At 38.9% G+C, this 18,536-nt stretch overlaps 2 protein-coding genes across 3 annotated transcripts in view; both read right to left on the reverse strand.

The window, feature by feature from the left end:
• The window catches only part of abca7 (ATP-binding cassette, sub-family A (ABC1), member 7), a 31,295-nt gene extending 23,170 nt beyond the window's left edge, over positions 1 to 8,125 (reverse strand). The window contains exons 1-10 of the mRNA XM_054603206.1: positions 8,050 to 8,125; positions 6,379 to 6,475; positions 6,044 to 6,137; positions 5,243 to 5,384; positions 4,073 to 4,197; positions 2,405 to 2,523; positions 1,477 to 1,674; positions 1,222 to 1,314; positions 594 to 831; positions 155 to 294 (exon numbers count right to left, since the gene is read on the reverse strand). Of these exons, the coding sequence (XP_054459181.1) occupies positions 155 to 294; positions 594 to 831; positions 1,222 to 1,314; positions 1,477 to 1,674; positions 2,405 to 2,523; positions 4,073 to 4,197; positions 5,243 to 5,384; positions 6,044 to 6,137; positions 6,379 to 6,444 (1,215 nt within the window). The 5' untranslated portion in view covers positions 6,445 to 6,475; positions 8,050 to 8,125. The remainder of the gene's footprint in view (positions 1 to 154; positions 295 to 593; positions 832 to 1,221; positions 1,315 to 1,476; positions 1,675 to 2,404; positions 2,524 to 4,072; positions 4,198 to 5,242; positions 5,385 to 6,043; positions 6,138 to 6,378; positions 6,476 to 8,049) is intronic.
• Positions 8,126 to 8,364: 239 nt separating this feature from the next.
• si:ch73-40i7.5 (amyloid-beta A4 precursor protein-binding family A member 3) lies at positions 8,365 to 18,459 on the reverse strand. Of its 2 annotated transcripts, none has more exons than XM_054602668.1 (11): positions 18,137 to 18,459; positions 15,740 to 16,712; positions 15,020 to 15,047; positions 14,757 to 14,902; positions 14,490 to 14,576; positions 12,861 to 13,049; positions 11,890 to 12,069; positions 10,939 to 11,151; positions 9,850 to 9,969; positions 9,524 to 9,664; positions 8,365 to 9,374 (listed from the first exon to the last, which is right to left on the reverse strand). In XM_054602668.1, the coding sequence occupies exons 2-11, from the start codon at positions 16,697 to 16,699 to the stop codon at positions 9,303 to 9,305; spliced, it is 2,136 nt and encodes a 711-aa protein (XP_054458643.1). In that variant the 5' UTR covers positions 16,700 to 16,712; positions 18,137 to 18,459; the 3' UTR covers positions 8,365 to 9,302. The 2 variants fall into 2 exon arrangements, with proteins under 2 accessions (XP_054458643.1, XP_054458642.1); XM_054602667.1 differs by having other exon boundaries at positions 17,992 to 18,459.
• Between the last annotated feature and the right edge of the window lie 77 nt (positions 18,460 to 18,536).

Consider the following 18,536-nt stretch of genomic DNA (forward strand, 5'->3'; position numbering starts at 1 on the left):
TGATATTAACCAGTTAGGCAGACAAACAACCATCTGATATATTTTTACAATCATTCTTAAAAAGTTTGTCATTAATGTTGACGATAACTTGTCCCCAAAAAGTTAGTAAGGTGGCAATCTTTGGATGGGGTCTCTGAGGTTTGACTCTCTGTACCTCTTTCATGACTTGTTGTACTGCAGGAGTGTCTGGTGTGTAAAGCAGTTTTCCAATAAATAGAGGTTTTAGTCCTCTCCACACAATGCGAGACAGAGGGTTGGACTCAAGACCTTGGACCAAACTTCGACAGAAAGGAGCTGCATGGAGGAAAGCACAAATAAGATAGATGTTGGACCAAAACAACTGGTTAAGATCAGAACACTTTTGTGGTGTTCATTTTTGGTGACGCTATGGATCTGAAAGATCACAGATGAATCGTACCATTAGAAACCTGGTTCTCTATTTATTAATGATAAATTGCAACATGCAAATCAACTGAAAAGAGAAGCACTTGCTAGAGTAAAAAGCAAACAAGTAATTAAACGTTTGCAGAGTAAGCCATTCACTCAACTTTGAAATATTAGAACAGGTTTCCAATCATATTAAAGCCTCTTACTGGTGTTGTTGTCACGTTCCAGGTTTGTGTCTCCAGTGCCATTTTCTCCTAAGAACGACTTGATGTCATTGTCCTCATACCAGTTCAGTGATGGGATTCGCTCACCGCCAACCTCAGGGTGACCGCACATGATCCTCGAAAAAGCACGAAAACTCTCCCTGGGCAACGCTGAGCGATTTTCTGGAGATAGAAGATGAAGAGCTGTGCTCATGTCTGCAAAGCTGGACAGAGAGGAGAACTGAAGGAAGACAGAAAAGTAACAACGGGTGAATGGGAGAAGCAAGGAAATAAAGAAGAGGATACAAATGAAAGGAGAAAATAAAGATGAAAAGATGACATTTTTTTATTGCTGGGAGAAAATTTGGTAGATTTAATTCAGTCAGAAAATTAGAAAAACATTGTATGAAAACAACCAAGCTAAATGAAAAATAAATAACACAAAAATCTTAATAAAAATTGTCACCCCATAATAAAAAAGTCATAATATAAATACAAAATAATTGATTTGTTTACGGTGACTAATAATAACTCATAATAAATCAAATGTGAAGCACTTCCCAAAATTTCTTTACAAACAAGAAACTTTCAGACAAAATACAGACACTAATGGACAATTGTTTGTTCTTACATCATCGATGAGGACAGCCAGCTCTTGGGAAACTGAGGTGACGGCCTCACTGATGACCCGGAGGTCTCCAGCATTAGCCATCAGACGGTCTCTCTGACAGGAAGAACAGACAGATGGGTTTACTGATGATACTTACTGAAATCATCAGATATACAAGCAATTCAAACACAGCAAACAGCCAGGAGACTACATTTGGATTCATTGATTTTTGCACTGGTAAAGAAAGTATTTTTGCAAAAGGTAGCTGATTCCTACCGTGAAAAACTTGGTAAAGTCGAGCTGAGAGAGAAAAAGACGTTCAGCCTCCTGCAGGACGTCAGCCGGCAGGTCACACAGCTGAGTCTGAAGATCATTCATGGTGGCTTCTCCTCCGTCCACCTTCAGAAACTGTCCCAACATGCTCGCATTACACACCAAGTCCTTCAGCTGCATCTGAGCTCCAGCCACAGCAACCTGGATAGAAAAAATGTATACCCCACATTTATCATTTAACAGATATTACAAACAACTTCTTTACCTGTAACTATCATCAGTGCTAATAAAACCATTTCTGTGATACTTATTCAGTAAAGCCTATTTACCTTTCACATCTAAGGTCTCAAGTTTAAAGTTATTCAATTATTTATTTATGTTTATTTAACACAGCCAATCGGTTCAATAATTCCTATTTTATCTATGAACATGGACTGTAAAAGTCTTAAATGTGTCCATTTCATTATAAAATCCACCTATTTTTGTTTCTGATATAAAATTTGAATTGATTTGGGATTTTTGGGAAAAATCGTTTGTCAGAACAGCAGGTCTATACCGATTACTTTTTTATTACATTTTTTTATTTGAAACTTCTATTGAGTTTTTGGACCGCAGTTAAATGTTGTATTTGATAGGCTAAGTGTCCTACGCAGGCACGGAACTATTTCTTCAAACACTTAAATACTGATAATATTAGTGTAGGTAATCTTTATCTGCAACTGTGCAAAAATACTAGGTTTTAAAAGAATGAATAGAGATGCTAAAAGAAAAATGTAAATGTCAATGTTATGAATGAAGCTTCTAACAATTCAGTCCAGCCCTCCAAATCAGATTAACCAATTTAACAAAATCCAAATGCTGAGGGCTAAAGAGGGTTATTCTCCTTTTCATGAATAGTTTGTTGTCCAAGGATATTCAGCAGATACCTCACCTGAAAATTGAGACGAGCCTTCATCAGCTGGTCCACAGTCACAGACGACAGGCTGCCATTGGTTAGGAGGAAGCTGGAGAACGTCTCATTGGCTCTCAGGTATTCTTCTACTGGGAGATCTATGGCAGAAACACAAACATTAGGTGCTGCCCAGTGCTACAAAAAAAACCAACACATTGTATTGCAAATAAAAGTCCAATATAAATGAACCATTTACACTGTGATTATACAATTTAAAAAACAAAACTGTTTGCTGGTTAGTTCATACTCTGTGGAATTGTGGTTCACTTTCTGTTTTGCAGTTCATGAATGGCATCTTATTATCAAATTCTTACTTATTCTGCTCATTCCATATTTAACATCTCTGCCTGTAGCCTAAAATATAATGTTTGCTTGTGGTTGGCTGACTTTAGTCTGTTTTATCAGGCAGGTACCAAACAATCATTTTTAATAACGTTCCATGGCTTTTAATAAAATCAAATCACATTCAGCTCTGGAGACAGAAATATTCTGGTTGAGATAAATGACTCAACTGCATTTTCCATAATTTCCGACCTTTATCCAGCAGGCTAGCTCACTATCTTAACTTAAGTGTAAGCTTGTATGGTTCTTTTGGACTTGGAAGGTCAAACAGGCAATTCACACTTCCTTGTGACGTTTAACTTTATCATTTAAGTTATTTCTGTCTCCTGAAAAGATGTAACCCTGAGAAATCTTGACATCAATTTCGAGGTTAAAAAAGCTGCTTTATAACATGTTCTTTACAGTTTCAGTGGTTGAGGATTGTTTGAGTCAGCAGGTGTCTAGTAGGCCAGTAGTGTGGGATTTGTTGCTGAAAAAAAACTCCCACTGAAGAACTTGCTTTCATTCATCCAATTGTTTGTCTAGGGTTGTCATGTAATTTAATCTGCCCACAGCAGAGAGAGGCAAAACGGCCGCTCAGTGCTGCTTCACAACAGCAGCAGTAAATGGACACATTCATCCGGTCACTCGACACCTGTTTAAAGCCTTTCATACAGAAATAAGCTACTGGCTGCTACTGCAAGCTCTCAGTCCTGCTCAGATAAATCTGGGAACAGAGCTGTCTCGAAACATAATCTGAATGAATTCAATGCTTTTATTGTATTGATGGCGTGCAGGGACTTAATCCTGCTATCAATTACAATTATTTCTTTGAATGCCTGTTAGTTTTCTGGTTAATAAAGAAAGAAGTTTGTTGAGTTATTCAAAAACTAACATATGGATAGCAAGCTTTTTCATTAGTACTGCCATTTGACTTGAAGAGTTCATTTGGCTGTAGTACTGTACTAATTCAAACATTGTGGTGATCTTGTCTTCCTGTACTTTACCACACACTGACCTTGTTTAAACTTTAAAGCACACTATAACTTCACTGACAAAAGCCAGTACTCTATTAGGTTTCTCCATATACATAATTCATTCCAACCTTAAAGATATACCTGGACATTATATACTCGATTCACTTTGTGTGTGTTTGCCTGACAAAATGTATTAACTCACTCAATACTGGTAATATAATGATATCTATTTGACTTTATGGCAACAAGTGCCCAATGAAGGTTCGAAATGAGAAGGTAAACAACCAAGTATCACAATGTCAATAAATCCTTTCATGTAGGAAGGAGATTCAAATTAGCTGTGGTGTACTTGGCCAGGCTCCGGGTCTCTCTCCCAGCCTTTGGACGCTCTCCATCAGATCCTGAAAGCCAGAGAATCTCCGGTTTCCACTGTAGGACAAGACAGTCTGGGCGTCCACGAAGAGACGAGACAGTCTAGGGAAGATAACTTTTTAGTTTATCAGTAAACCCCAACTTCTCATCTGCAAACACTACCAACTTTGATCAATGAAGTGTCCGACCGACCCAGAATTTAACTTCTGGGTTAATTAGTTTTTTTCTTGCATGAAAGAAATTGTTCTCAGATCAGATGTGGGAGTTACACAGAAGCAGCTGAAAGGACCAGAGTGTAAATGAAAAAAAGCATCCCCGAGGACGAGACACTGAACCCCAAATTGCTGTTGATGGTCAGGCCTGCAGCCTTAAATGGTAGCTCACTGCCACCAGTGTGTCATTTGCAACTTGTAAAGCTGTTAAAAGCGCTACATAATTGCAGCTATTTACCATTTACATAAGCAAAAAAAAAAAAGAAATTAATGGATTAATAAAAAAGTTGACTGTGATGGATTTGCTGGATAACAAGTTGATTTCAACAACCGCAGTGGAATTAAATGAAACAAACTGCTGCCTGGAAAGTAGAAACAACATATAGCCCGACACATAACTACCCATAAAAACACATCTCAGTATTTTTACACTGTAGTTTTTGTGAGGATTAATCAGAGGTATAACATGTTATTAGTGAACATGTTATTAGGTACTGGTAGGCAGATTTGGTTTCCTGTATCCAGTCTTTGCACTAACAATTGGAGTGGTATTGGTTTTCTGATGGATAAGCCTCTGCAGCCATAGGGGCCACATCTCCTGGGTGCCGGTGTAGCCAGGTAATATCCAAGCCAAGGCTTCCTTTTCTGTGTGCTGGTCATTTGATTAGCAAATTGAGATGCCAGAATGGAGTTGAGGGACAACGTGTATGACGGGATTGTTTCACAAGTAGTCTTTACACTTTACAAGCTCATTTTAAACTGATACAAAGCTAAATCATCGTCAAACAATAGCAAAATCATTTTTAATTCTAACAAACATTTTGAATGACTGCAGTTTCTCTATTTATCTTTTGGGCAATATTGTTCTACAATGATCCCTTGTTAAACTCCAGCACTCCAGACAGCTGTCCATCTTTTACCTCCAGTTTACCTACATGGAGTTGTCAAAGTTGCCAACTTGGCCCAGCGTCTCCCCTGGTGTCGGGCTGTGGAAGCATGGGTTGTTGATGTTGCAGATAATGCCCTGAATCCAGGGCAAGGTGCCTGCTGATGGCAAGGCTTTGTTTGGAAAGTGACCTACAAGCAAAGAAAAAGAAAAACAAACAGTTCAGTACCAAGAGATTAAACTGAAATACAAAACCAATGAAATACTGTGGTCGTGACCTGAAACACAATCCAGAGGCAGCGGACGGAACAATAATACCTACATAGCCCAAACTGCTGTTATGTGAACAAATATTGTGTTTTTTGTTCAACTGATACTAAATTATACTGTTATTGTCTTTATCCTGATGTGAGCTTCCTTTACTTGAAAGACTGATCTAAAGAAGACAAAATAGGAAAGAAGAAGCATTTTCTAACATCTTCTTTATGTAAATGTATAGGATAGTACAAATAAACAAAATGTGTATGTTGCACAAGAGAGAACACATCTGTTCTCAATGCTAACTGCCCACTTATTTACCTTGAAAAAAATCATTAAAGTATCAAGTTCAGACTTTAATGAACATGTAAAGGAAATGAAAACCCCTCGCATCAGCACTGAATAATTAAAGTTAGTCATCTGCAAGGCTTTGTTTTGTGTTTTATTGTTTATTTATTAGGTTAGGAAAACAAATGTCCCTACAAGAATCACTCTCAGAGAGTTAATCCTCCTGAGCTGGTTGGCATAAAGCAGTTTTCTGAACTGTAAGTGTGTGTGTGTCTAAAAAGACACTTTAAATTAGATCACTCACATTGGCTCTGTTTGTAGGGTGGGTGTGAATGCCGAACAGAGATGAGGATTACGAAGAGGAAGAGCGGCCATAGGAGCTCGATGATCAGCTGGATCTGGAATAAGAGGAAAACATGGGAGCTGTTATAAATAATCAATGATCTTTATTGAATCTTTATCCTCTGTCAGAAACTAGCAGGAGTATCTCCCAACCCTGTCATCTGGGCCTACATTGCACTCACACAGATAGACAGTTGTAATTTTTTTCAAGAAACTTCAGATATTTTATATTATATTTTTAATTAGAGATTCAACAATCATTTAAATTCCTTTTTGTTAAATGAAAATGGTGGCCACCTTGTTTCTCTTGCGGTATGTGATGTTCTTCCAGAGCAGGAGGGAAAGCTGTCGAAAAAATCCCATCACTGAACGGCTACATGGCCATGATGCAAAGCTGGAAATCACAAATTGTGGCGAGAAAAAGACAAGTTCAACAGGGAGTCTTCAAGTTGTTGGGGACACGTGAAATGTGGATGCTGTGTCCCCACTTCAACTAAAGCCGGTGACATTTATCATATTTCAGCATCTTCTGAGTCTCATTGTTTCCTGTCTTGTCTCTCTCTAACACCACATATCAATTATATGAAGAAAAAATACCATAAGCAAAAGGTTTGGCAATGGATCTGGTTGTAGTACACAGAGATGTATAGGCTCTACATATCCCTTTGGAGAAAAATATCTGCCATAGGGAGCTCACATGGCAGCAAGAGGAAAGTCACTAATGAACACATGAACAACTTTGTATAATGACACTGACAGAGATGAGATATAATTTGTTTCAGTGAAGGCTGAATGACAAGATATAAAATAGGAACTCTTTATTGTTACATTTTAAGTTATTGGCTTTTTCTGCTGTTCTTTAAAATGTTGACTTCTGATTTTGATGATGAATAAGCTCATCATGAGTGAGGACTGTAGTGAGAAACTGTAGCTGACCTTTCCCCTGCAGAGGACACGACTGTGGCTGAGAACAGTAGAGTTTATTCCTCAGCATGAAACAACTTTTAACTTTCATAATTCATGTTTTAGACACATATGTGGCAAAGAAAAGTTCAAACATTCTGTTTGTGATGGATCCATCAGGTTGATTTTATATTTCTTGTGAGTGGAGGTTGTCTTGTGTACCTGCTGTGATCTGCTCAAGACAATCCCCTGCTTCATCTCAAAAGCCTCCTGATCCTAACAGCTTACCTGTTTCACTCAGAGACTTTAACGTTTACTTTTGCTCTGTGAGCGCCTCCAGAGTCTGGTCTCCTCCTAGTGTTTGTTCTGTAGTTAGTGTATAATCTGAAGCTCTGGATCATGATTTGTGCCAGGCTAGAAAGCTTTAACCAGGCTCATTATTTTTGCATCTACAAAAGACATTGTGTAACCTTAAAGTCAAACGTTTCTCTTTGAATGAACCTCTTTACATGGGCAAATGTCAGTACAGGACACAGGTGGTGCATCTACTGTGTTTTCTTCTCCTCTACTTCCCCTTTCACAGCTCTATTGATGCCTACAGCGTGAGGCATAGGTTATTACTCTTATGTAATGTATTTCTCACTCTGCTAATATAGCAAGCTGATGTAAACAGCATGAGTTCAAATGAACTTGACGTCACTGGCACTAGTAGCTTACACTATTTCTACAAACTAACACTAACACGAGACATTTTAATTAAGACCATACTGATTCAAACAAAATATAAAAATAAAACATACATGCTATTATAAGCTACTACAATTGCCAGCTGAGTTGACAGTTTGCCTCGTCTATAACTAGTGGTTGAATAATAACATCAACATAACGTTAGCAAACATTATGCCAAAGCCAAAGAGGAAACCAGTCCACGCTAGCTGGTCACATCCGTATATAGTTAGCTTACGAGCATGTTACAGAGTGATGGTTGAAAATGACCTTTTCAAAGATAATAAACAAAACCCAACGTGCTCTCGTTAGACTCGTCAAAGTGTTGCTTATGATTACCTTTCTGTAAAATGGGTGATGAAATCTCCTTTCAGTGCTGCGGATACACCAGCGGTAGCTTGTCATTGACTCTTCATTTCCCCACTGTTTGCAGAGGCAGGCGTGAGCTGGAGAAAGCCCCGCCCACACGTGGCGCTGATTGGCCAAGGTACGTCCCAGGGGCGTGGTCACAGAAGCCGGTAAAGAATCTGATTGGCTTCCGTCTATGTTTTGGTAACTGAAGACTGCTGATTGGCCAAGCATTGACAGCTCTGTTACGTACATGCTCACAGATAATGCATCTTATAATAATACTCACGTAAGTAAAATACATGACTTTATTAGCACAAGCAGCATATTATTACATGGTGTACTTGTAAAATAGCAGTAAAGATATTAATCAATAGCATTGTATTTGCAATCGTTACAAAGAATTGTGCTATTATCAATTTGCTATATTTTTCAATTACATATATTGCAAAGACAACATATTCATAGACCTGTCCAAATTCAAATGTACAGTAGCTGTAAAGCGGATGTACAAAGGCATTGATTTGTTTTAAAAAATGAAAAAAAGAAACTTATCATCTGAAACCTTTTCAGCGACAACTTACTCTCAATAAATAACATCAAGAAGATATCTAACATATCATTTTAATGAACATCCAAAACAGCAAATTCTTAAAAATATACGCAGCTCTCTTTGAAATAAGGCAGTTACCTTTAATTGTGCATGATATCTGCTTCATATCAGGCACATTTAGGGAAGCATTGTATTAATGAACCAGAGCGATCTATTGTGTGTGAAAGACACTTGTTGATATACATGTATGGAAGTACATCATAATTAAAAACACTGAGACTTTGTCCTGATTCAATAACGTTTCCCTTGCAAGCACATTTAGCTCAGGCACACTGGTAACACACCAGGCTGGAAGACCAAAAACTCTAGAGTACAGTAAACTCAACACCATGTAAAATGTTAGTGAATGTAAAATATATTCTGCTTATGAATTATTGCATCCCAGCTACTGCCTGCATTGTTAAATATAAAACAGAAATCTACCATCTATCTCCGTCGCTTTAAAATATGCTTCACAATATAAAAATGTACTTAACATCTTAAAAATACTAGACTAGTTTTTGCATTCAGTGATGTGACAACAGCGTATGATATGCTGTATGATCAATTGCATAATATTTTCTTAGTTTGGCAAAAGTTCATGTAGCTTGAACACTGTGCAGTAATTTGTCCTTGATGCAGCAGGAAGTGCTCATAGGAACACTGGCTGCTCCTGTCCTGTTAAGAGTCGATATGTTGAGGCCGGCATGGTCTTCAAGTGAATCTGCCCAGATGGTGAAAAAAAATCCAAATTTTAACTGTGGCAATAAATCTTAATAAAAAGCAAACTTTGGAAAGCGGAATACCTATTACTGTATTTATGAAGAAATAAAAAATATTTTGAATCTAAGCATTTCATCTCCCCCCCCTCACCTCTCCGACAGCATTGGTCAGGATCTGGATGATCTTGTCGTGTGGTGTGGCGACGACACTCTGCCCGTTGATTTCAATGATGCGGTGCCCAACACGAATGCCTCCTCTCTCTGCTATGCCGCCGCGCATCAGACTACAGATCTGCACCAGGAAGAGAGAGGGAAATTTTATTTTTCAAAACAAAGACAAAAAGCACCACAAAAAAAAGCTTGTAGGTCGATTTTTTTGTCAAAGAACTGAACAAAAAAAAAAGAACTAAAATGAGGATAAGACAAACCAGACTTAAGTTTAATAGTGTCACACAGAATATATCAACATTGACTTACAATGCCGTCCTCCACACTGAAGCCCAGCTGAAACTTTGGATCTGGCCTCCTGATAATCGCCATGGTGACCGGCGGGCAGTGGACGATGCTAAGCTTCACATACTTTTGGCTTTTTAAGTCCTGAAATAGAAACAAAATGTGAATTAGATAACTAAGGAAACAGCAGCATTTAAAATAAAAGTGTTGTCACTGTTCAGTGGCTTTGACCCTTGTTTTTTTCTAGTCGGACCAAAGCTAAATAAAACCACTTTTGTAAACCTGACTATAAATGTTTTTTTCTTTGTTAACCTCTTTAATCATGTAACTGACCAATAATATTTGTTTGCTGTGAGTTAAGTCTCGATCCCAGTGATGAGTGCTGCGTTACTACCTTAACTCTCTCAGTTGTCTTCCTTTTAGTTTATTAACCTTTCCTTAACTTTTTAAAACAATGATTTTTATTTTTATTTTTTCAAGTGAATAGATGACAGTAAACACTGACAGTTGTTTGGTTGTCATTCAGACTTTCATGGTCATTACCCTCTGCATGTCAAGTGTCATATATATACGCTAATACAATACAATGCAACAACTACAGCCAAACAAATTACCAAAAGGTTGAGTGACACATTCTCCAAACATTACACATTATTAGCTTTATAATAATGAATTCAGTGCAGGGCTTTTGTGCTGTTGGCATTATACAGGAGTGTTCATGATATTGTATCCATGACAGCTAAATGTTTCAAAGGCTGTGCTCTACCTAAACAGGATGACAAATCTTAAAACTCTTTATATATTGAATATCAGCGCAAACATAATGGCTATACACAACTGAATGAATACTTATATTGTCCCCTTAAACCCCAAATAATATCTGAATCCACTTTAAAGCCAATACTGGTATATGTCACACTGCTTGAACACAGCGCCATCTAGTGCGTAACTCAGAACAGTACATTTGCTTTAAGAAGGCTAGATCACTCCAATGTGCAATGTTTATATTTGAAATTCTGCTATTCCAGAATAATAACAATAACACTATGATTATTGTTGATATCATTTTTGTTATTAAAATCACCCAGTCTGCTCCCTGTGTGCCCTTCTTACCCGGATGATGTTCTGGCAGGTGTTGATGGGCAGACCCACCAGGCTGGTGCTGTTCACAGACATGATGCGGTCTCCGATGCTTAGCTCGCCGCAGCGCTCAGCAGGACCTCCATGAAGGAGGTTAGCCACCACCACCGTGGGGAGGATGGAGCCCCAGCCGGACTCCACCACCGCCAGACCCAAGATCTCTCCAGTAGCCTTGGTGATGGCCACCTGAGCCACAGACACACAGAAATGTAAATGTTTACATTTGTTTACAGTTATTTCCCTACAACCATCCACATTTGAAAGTTGTCACGGTCACAATTGAAATACATTGTAACACAGAAATTCAGGCGGACTACAGCAGCTGCCCTACATGAAGGAGCAACTAGAGTTTTTCTTTTTATGCCTTAAATAAGAGGAGAGAGAGAAGGAAAATTAGATGCCACTTGGACCCTTTTTAAAGCCACCTTTTAATTCTATGGGGACGAATGTTTGATTCTTTAGATGTATTTTGGTTGAATTATCACTTTAAAGATGCCATCAGCATCAGAGTAGATGACGGATGAGACACAAAATTAGGTGAGATGAAATGAAATGAAGATTGGAAACATCATTCGAGGAAGGAACATGACCATAAAACACTGTTTCTGCATAAAGAAGTGAGCTGAACCTTTGACCCACGTCAGGAGGAACCTGTTCCACATTTATTGTTCAGGAAGTTTTTTTAATGTGGGTTAGAAACATCTGAAAAGCTACAGCCTATCATGATGTTGGGTAATACTGTTCACATTTCAAGTTAAATATCAATGGTTAATGATTTTGATTATACATTGTTCCAACTTATATGACTCAGCTTACATGGGCAATAGAAAACCCTTAATACTATCGAATTAGTATCGTGACGACATCTATTAACGGCCACCTGTAGTTTGTGTAAGGACATTTAGCCACAATCACGCTGCTTACGTCTCGGATGTTCTGGGAGTCAGAGAAGTGGGCCAGGTCTCCGTTATAGAGCTCCTGACTTTCCAGGTATTCACTGTACTCGCCGGGCCTCAGATCACTGGCCTTGATGCCGCTGGCCTGGAGAAACTGCTGGTAGGCCACTCCGAACGCCTGACCGATGGCCTGGGCTATGACCTGGGCCTGGATGGAGAGACAGGGTGGAGGAGAGAAAACTGACTCGGGTTGCAATTTGTTTAAATAAATATTCTCCATTCATTTTTTTCACCCTCCATTTTCATATGAACATATAAAAGCCAATTAGTTAATTTGCAAAACATTAAACATATGTCACACGGCAAAACTAAAACAACAGACAAACAGAGCATCAAGACTCCAATAGTTCCCTACTCTCCTATAAAAGGTGACCTATGCCTTTACTCTTTCATTATTTATTTGTTACATTGACTGGTTCACTTGCCCCCCCATCTGTTGTAGATCTCATTTTTACATAAAACTTTTCTTACAAAATGGTTAAGGTGGGAGAACTAGCAGTAGACGCAGTGGCCTCATGGCCTTCAGTATGCCACAGCTAATTAGTTTCTAAAAAGAAACCCTTCCTCCCCCTATTCAGTCTTGCCAACAGTGGGAAACTGGGACGGCAGCCAGACCATTTTTACATTCAGGAGAACTCGCTGGCTGTCTGGTGGAAGGAAACCAGGTCAAGCTGAAGCTGAAACTGTTGTCCAGCTGAAAACAGCACATTTGATCTGAGACACAACATTGAAGGGGGGAAAAGAACTAATAATGTCTTGACTTGTCGGCCCGTTTGTGAGTTCTGCAGCTAAAGACTCAAGGATACAGATAAATTGAATTGAGGAAGTTGTTAATACAATAAAGACCATAATTGAAGAGCAGGAACACTTTTTTTTAATCTTTTAACAGCTGTTTGGTTTACTTTTTTATAAAATGACCTTTTCAATAAAGTAACTCACATCGCCAGAGGAGAAGACGTGGCAGATCATTAAGCACTTCTTCTGAGGACTGGAGGAGGATGAGGAGGAAGAGTTGGAGGCTGGTTCACCATCCTGTCCTTTACGTTTCCTTCGTGCCATCAGGACTACAATGCTACCAATGTCTGCAATGTAAGAGATCATCTGCAGGGCGTGATCCATCATGGCTTCCTGAGTGGAAACGAGACATGAGGGTGTTATTATGCGTGTATTATAAACCGAGAGAAGAAAGGAAGGTCTGGTTTTCAATTCAACTTGACTTGAAACTTGTTTGAGATTGGATGTTTTCCAATACAAAGAACACTGCCCTCCTTTGATTTGTTTTTTTTTTTCAGTTACATTTCTATTGTCTGGTACTGTACGTGCAAACAGAGACTGCTATAAAAAAACATTATGTGTCTTAAGTGATTTAAGTAATTTAAATATTGCTGTTAAGCTGGAATTGTTTCTAATAAAATCTATTAGATCTAAGAAGTTGAAGTGTTCTTTAATGCAACAGCAGGAGAATTAAAAAAATATATATTTCCCCTCGTAAATTGATACTTAACATGACCAAAATTCAGGCGACTTTACTTTTTCCGTTATCGTTGAAAAAGTCAAGATGCTGGTATGATGCAAAACTTTCAATTAAAACTAAGTGACTCAACTTGACATCGACATTATTTTTAATTTATAACTGTTAAAAAAAAAAATCACCAAAAAAAAACAACAACCTTAAGAATACTGTATTTTTATCTTCATAAATTTGGTGCAATGAGGATAAACCAGCCATGCAAAGAGGAAGCTGACAGAAAATGACCCACTTTGACTCTCCTGACAATTTAGCTACATAGTGAAAGAAAATAGACTTTACGATAACTGGGATTCGCTGATATCAAATCCCCATTCAATTCTATTTTAAGGATTCTTGCTGCCAGAGCTCAGCTTGAAGGGGAAACTTTAGAAGTGCAATGCTGCCTTATAAGAGAAGTTCACTAATGCACATTTGTATCAAATCCTGAATCTAATTACATTTCAGAGTTCCAACATATTTTAGTATTTTACTTCCATAACTTCTCCAATCAAACTGTCTCTTCACAATGTACTCTGCTGATTAACTAACTACCCCCATGTATTTTCAGATAAAACAAGATGAAGTTTAAGATGTACTAGACACTTAAAGGTGTTTTTTGAGCTGTAAACAAATGATGTGAATGTAATATGATGACACACATTAATGGAGTTAACATTGACATTTCTTTCCAAATGTATACAAATCTGTATTTCATGGGTTCAAAACAGGCCATTTACGGATTTAAATCAGCCCTGCCTTGCTTTCAATAACTGAATCTATAACTGTTCACATTATTATCATGATTTCTGAATTGAAATCCATCCTACAACCTGGCATCTATTGAGATATCACTAATATCCAACAGCATCAGCATTTGTTGGCTCATAAGCCAGAAAAGGTAACAAATTAAACAGTTGATGGCAAACCTTCAAGTGCTACAAGGAAATGATAATGCAGATACTCATGTGGTCCAAAATAACCCAAAACGAAAGAAACTAGAAATCCTAAACAATTAGGAAACTTTTAGACAACTTATTCTAAGCGGTAAGAAAACCCACCTGAGTGTCAGCAGTGAGAACTTTGATTCGCTTGGTTGAGATGAACAGATCCACATCTGTCATCGGCTGGGACTCTCCCTCTGGAGCCTGAAACAAACAAAGTCACATTTATATTCTATTGGAAACATCACAAAAACGCCACAATGCCACAACAGAGGAATTTGGATTTTTCGGACTGACCCATGCTAGAACAATACCACACAGTAACAACAGTTGCCATGTTTCCACTGAGAGCATCTCTTAAGTGCATCTCTAATGTGACTTCACCTTAATGCGGTCCACAGCTTCTTGAGCCTGTTTCATTCGGGCGTTTGTAGACGGGTTCTTCTCTGATTTGATCTGAGTTGAGCCCAAGTACTTGGCACCAAATATCACTCCATCCAAAAGGTCTTCGGGGTCACAAGGACCAGGCACTAAAAGAGAAAAACCCAATGACATAGACAACGACTTTACCTCATTTCATTCTAGTGAAATTTGACACAGAACAAAATCCATCTTTCTATGAGACAAATGAAGCTGAAGTGACTCACCGTCTTTATATGAGGGATGATCAGCACTCTGCAATCACAGCAAAAATATTAATTAATGAACTGTCAAGACTTAAATAAACATGATACAAAAATAAAATAAAATAAAATAAAAACAGTTAAAGAGAATCTAATTGTAATTTGGATAATTTAAATTACTTAGCAACTTAAAAAGACCAAACATCATTATAATACTTTTTTATTTATTTTTTTACTATATCTCTTGTTTGCACTATACCCTATGCTGCTGTAAATCCTGTAAATTTCACCACTGCGGGACTAATAAAGGATTATCTTATCTTAACTTATCTTATCTTATCAAACAACGCAAACCTTTTCAGAGACAAAACTTTCTGTTCTGGTAACTTGTGATGGTCATCCACCATACATTTTTAATTATCGAATTAGACAATTTGTAGACTGATTAATTGATTAAAAGAAAAGGCAACTCATAGATTATCAAGTGAAAATATTTGTTACAGTTATAAAATTGCATCTGTAACAAAAATGACGGATAACAGTTAAATGTAATCACTGGTTAAACTTCAACTTAAGTCTAAGTCTAAATGGTAAACAATGAATGAATCTACTTTGTTTTTTGTGGAGATCTTTTAATCTGATACTTTTGTCAGTTTCATGAGCAATAGGGTTTTCTCTAGAAACTGAATTAATAAATCAATCTTAACATAACTAACCCTTTCAGCTGATTATAGCTCAACTTACCTGCTCGCTCTCCACATTAGCCTCCTCCTCCTCTGGTGGCTCCTCGCCCAGCTTCATCCACACCGGCTCAGGATACTCATCATCAGGCAGCGAGGCGAGGGAGTCCTCCCTCTGCCGCCGCGGCTGACCGTTCCCATTATGCCCCCAGAACCTTTGAGCGTCCTCCTGGCTGTAGGAAACCGACACAACAGCGTCCACGTCTCCTCTGTGGGGCAGATAGGCGGGACTTTGTGTAGCGCTGATCTCTGTGAACTGCAGCAGCCCCAGCAGGTCTCTCTGGTGGCTCTCAGAGAACAGCAGCCCGGTGGTTTCAGTGCTGTCCTGTGTTTGTAGGGACGGAGCACATGCTTCCTGCTCAGACAGGCTGGAGCACTGGTGCTGGGCGTGGTTAGGTGGTGTCCGGCGGCTGGGATGAGGCTCTTCCCCCATCAGTTGGAGCTGGCTGAGCAAGGTGTGGATGCGGCTGTGGTCTTCATCTCCTGATATCCTGTCAGCAACCTCCACTTCCTGCTCACTGACCATATGCTCCACATCACTTTTCTCATCCCCAACAACCTCCAAGGCCCCAACCCTCACCTTGTCCTCAACCACTTCATCCACTTCTTCCAATTCCACCTCAATATCCTGGACTGGCACTGAGATATTTCCCACAAGCTCCTGCTGGTTCACGTCGCACGGAGCCACAGTGGTGCAAGGACTCGCCTTGTCCAGATCGTCAATGGAGGGAGGGAAGCTGGGGTCATCCAGGTCATCTGCTGAGCCCGCCTCACTGGAGGAGTCAGACCTCCAGTCTAATGGAGGAGGCTCGATCAGATTGTAGGTGTCAACGTCCTCCACCTCTGAACCAGGCGGAGCTGCCACAGTTTGTCCTCTAATCTCAGACTCAGAGGCTTCATCAACAGGAACAGATGCAGAACACAAGGAGTCTGACTGATCAGCGGGGCAGACGTCTGAGTCCATTTTGAAAGGAAACCTGTTAGTGAGAGAAGTTTAATTTAAAATGTAATCAGGAAGTGTGTTAAATGGTTTTCCAAATACATGAATAACATTGTCATAAAGAATAAAAAAGTAATTGATGTAAATAAAAGCTGCAGCCAAAATGCTCACTACCAGTCTAACAAAACCCTGTCTCACGTCTTTAGTACTAGTAAAACTAGACACCATGAACATCAAGATAAAGAAAGCAGTCTAAAGCTCAAAGTACAAGGACAACCTGTACAATATGTGTAATAGGGATGCACCGATCCAACTGTTTCACTCCTGATACCGGTACCAATACCTGGGCTTTGGGCATCAGCCAATACCGAGTACCGATCCGATAACAGTGTTTAAATAAAAAGCTGTATTGTGTGTAGAGTACTGGGATCATTGTTTCATGTCTGAAGCAACATCAGGCTTGACTTAAACATGGCTTTACTAAGTTTGTGAATCAAAATAGAACAAACAAATACGTGGATATAAATGTACTGAATTGTTATGTATTAAAACAATGGCATCTGATCTGTTTGAGTCAGTATCGGACTAATATCCGATAATAAATATAGGTATTGTGCATAATGTGTACCATCAAATAGACCCCCACAGAACACATCACTTCATCTATGAAAGTTTTGATAAAAGTAATTCAGTTGCCATATCTGCACCCTAAAATACATGGCATGTAGAACAATGCTGCTTGGTTATTCAGTCCTCCTGGCAATTTAAGATAAGCATACAAAAGTTAATTTAAAAATCTGCACTTTAAATAGCATTCTTGATCGTTACATGTCAGGATGTCTAGTAACAACTTGGAAAAATCACTTTACAAATGAGGCAGGTTTTCTGCTAAATTCGGCATATAAATGATGCCCAGTCCAACACAGTATGCATCTGTGGTCTCAAAGACATATCCTGTGTAGAGAAAGAAGGTAAACTTTCTACAGACAAAATGTTCATTTAAAAGAGGTCTTTCCCAAAGCTCTGACAGAATATAGTGTGGCAAAGCAACAAGAGCCTTGTCTAAAGTTTAAAAATCACTCATCTAAACTAGTCTTAAATGTAAAAAACAAACACACTCCTGAGTTAGATCACCATGTCGTCACTGAGCTACACATTCTGGCCAAAGTTAGCTTTTAAAGTAGCTCAATGCTAACTTGTTATCATTAAGTAGGCTAATTACAACTCGCAGCCCCGCAAGAGGAGCTCATTGACAAACTAAATCATGTCTGTGTTGACAAACACACACAGTGGTTTAAGCAGTGAAGACAGCTCACCTATCTCTGGTCCTTCTCGGTCTCTTTGTGCCCACTCAGGGACAGATGAGTTGAGGTGGTTTGGGATATCTGTCTTTTCCGAAACTTTGGCTTTATTTTATTCGTCATACTAACAACAGCAGCAATCTCACATAATCACTTTTACCTGGCATAAGAGTAAAAACACGGTGCAAAGCAGGTTTCGTGTCATTGATGCAGCTGATGTCGAGTCGACGGTTTTTATTTATTCACTCACTCTAAGGCTGTGCTGCGTTCAATGGCTGTTGTAGGTTCCCATTTGTCGCCAGTAGGTTAGTGGTTCTTCCTCATCTCTCTCAACAGTCTCTGTAGACCACAAACTCTATTTACTGTACTTTTCCAAGTAAAAACGTTCAGCACTTTTCAATTAGAATCAAACCATTTGATTTATAATTTAATTTAGCTGTGGCTGTCTGACATGAGGTTTAACATTTGCGCCACTTCTTCTCAATCTCGATCCGTCCGTCGGCCCGTGAAGGCAACAGTTGGACACGTCATGTTGACGCTTTCAGACCTGATCAATCAAA

This window comes from Anoplopoma fimbria, chromosome 8 (assembly GCF_027596085.1).
Source record: "Anoplopoma fimbria isolate UVic2021 breed Golden Eagle Sablefish chromosome 8, Afim_UVic_2022, whole genome shotgun sequence".
NCBI classification, from domain to species: Eukaryota; Metazoa; Chordata; class Actinopteri; order Perciformes; family Anoplopomatidae; genus Anoplopoma; species Anoplopoma fimbria.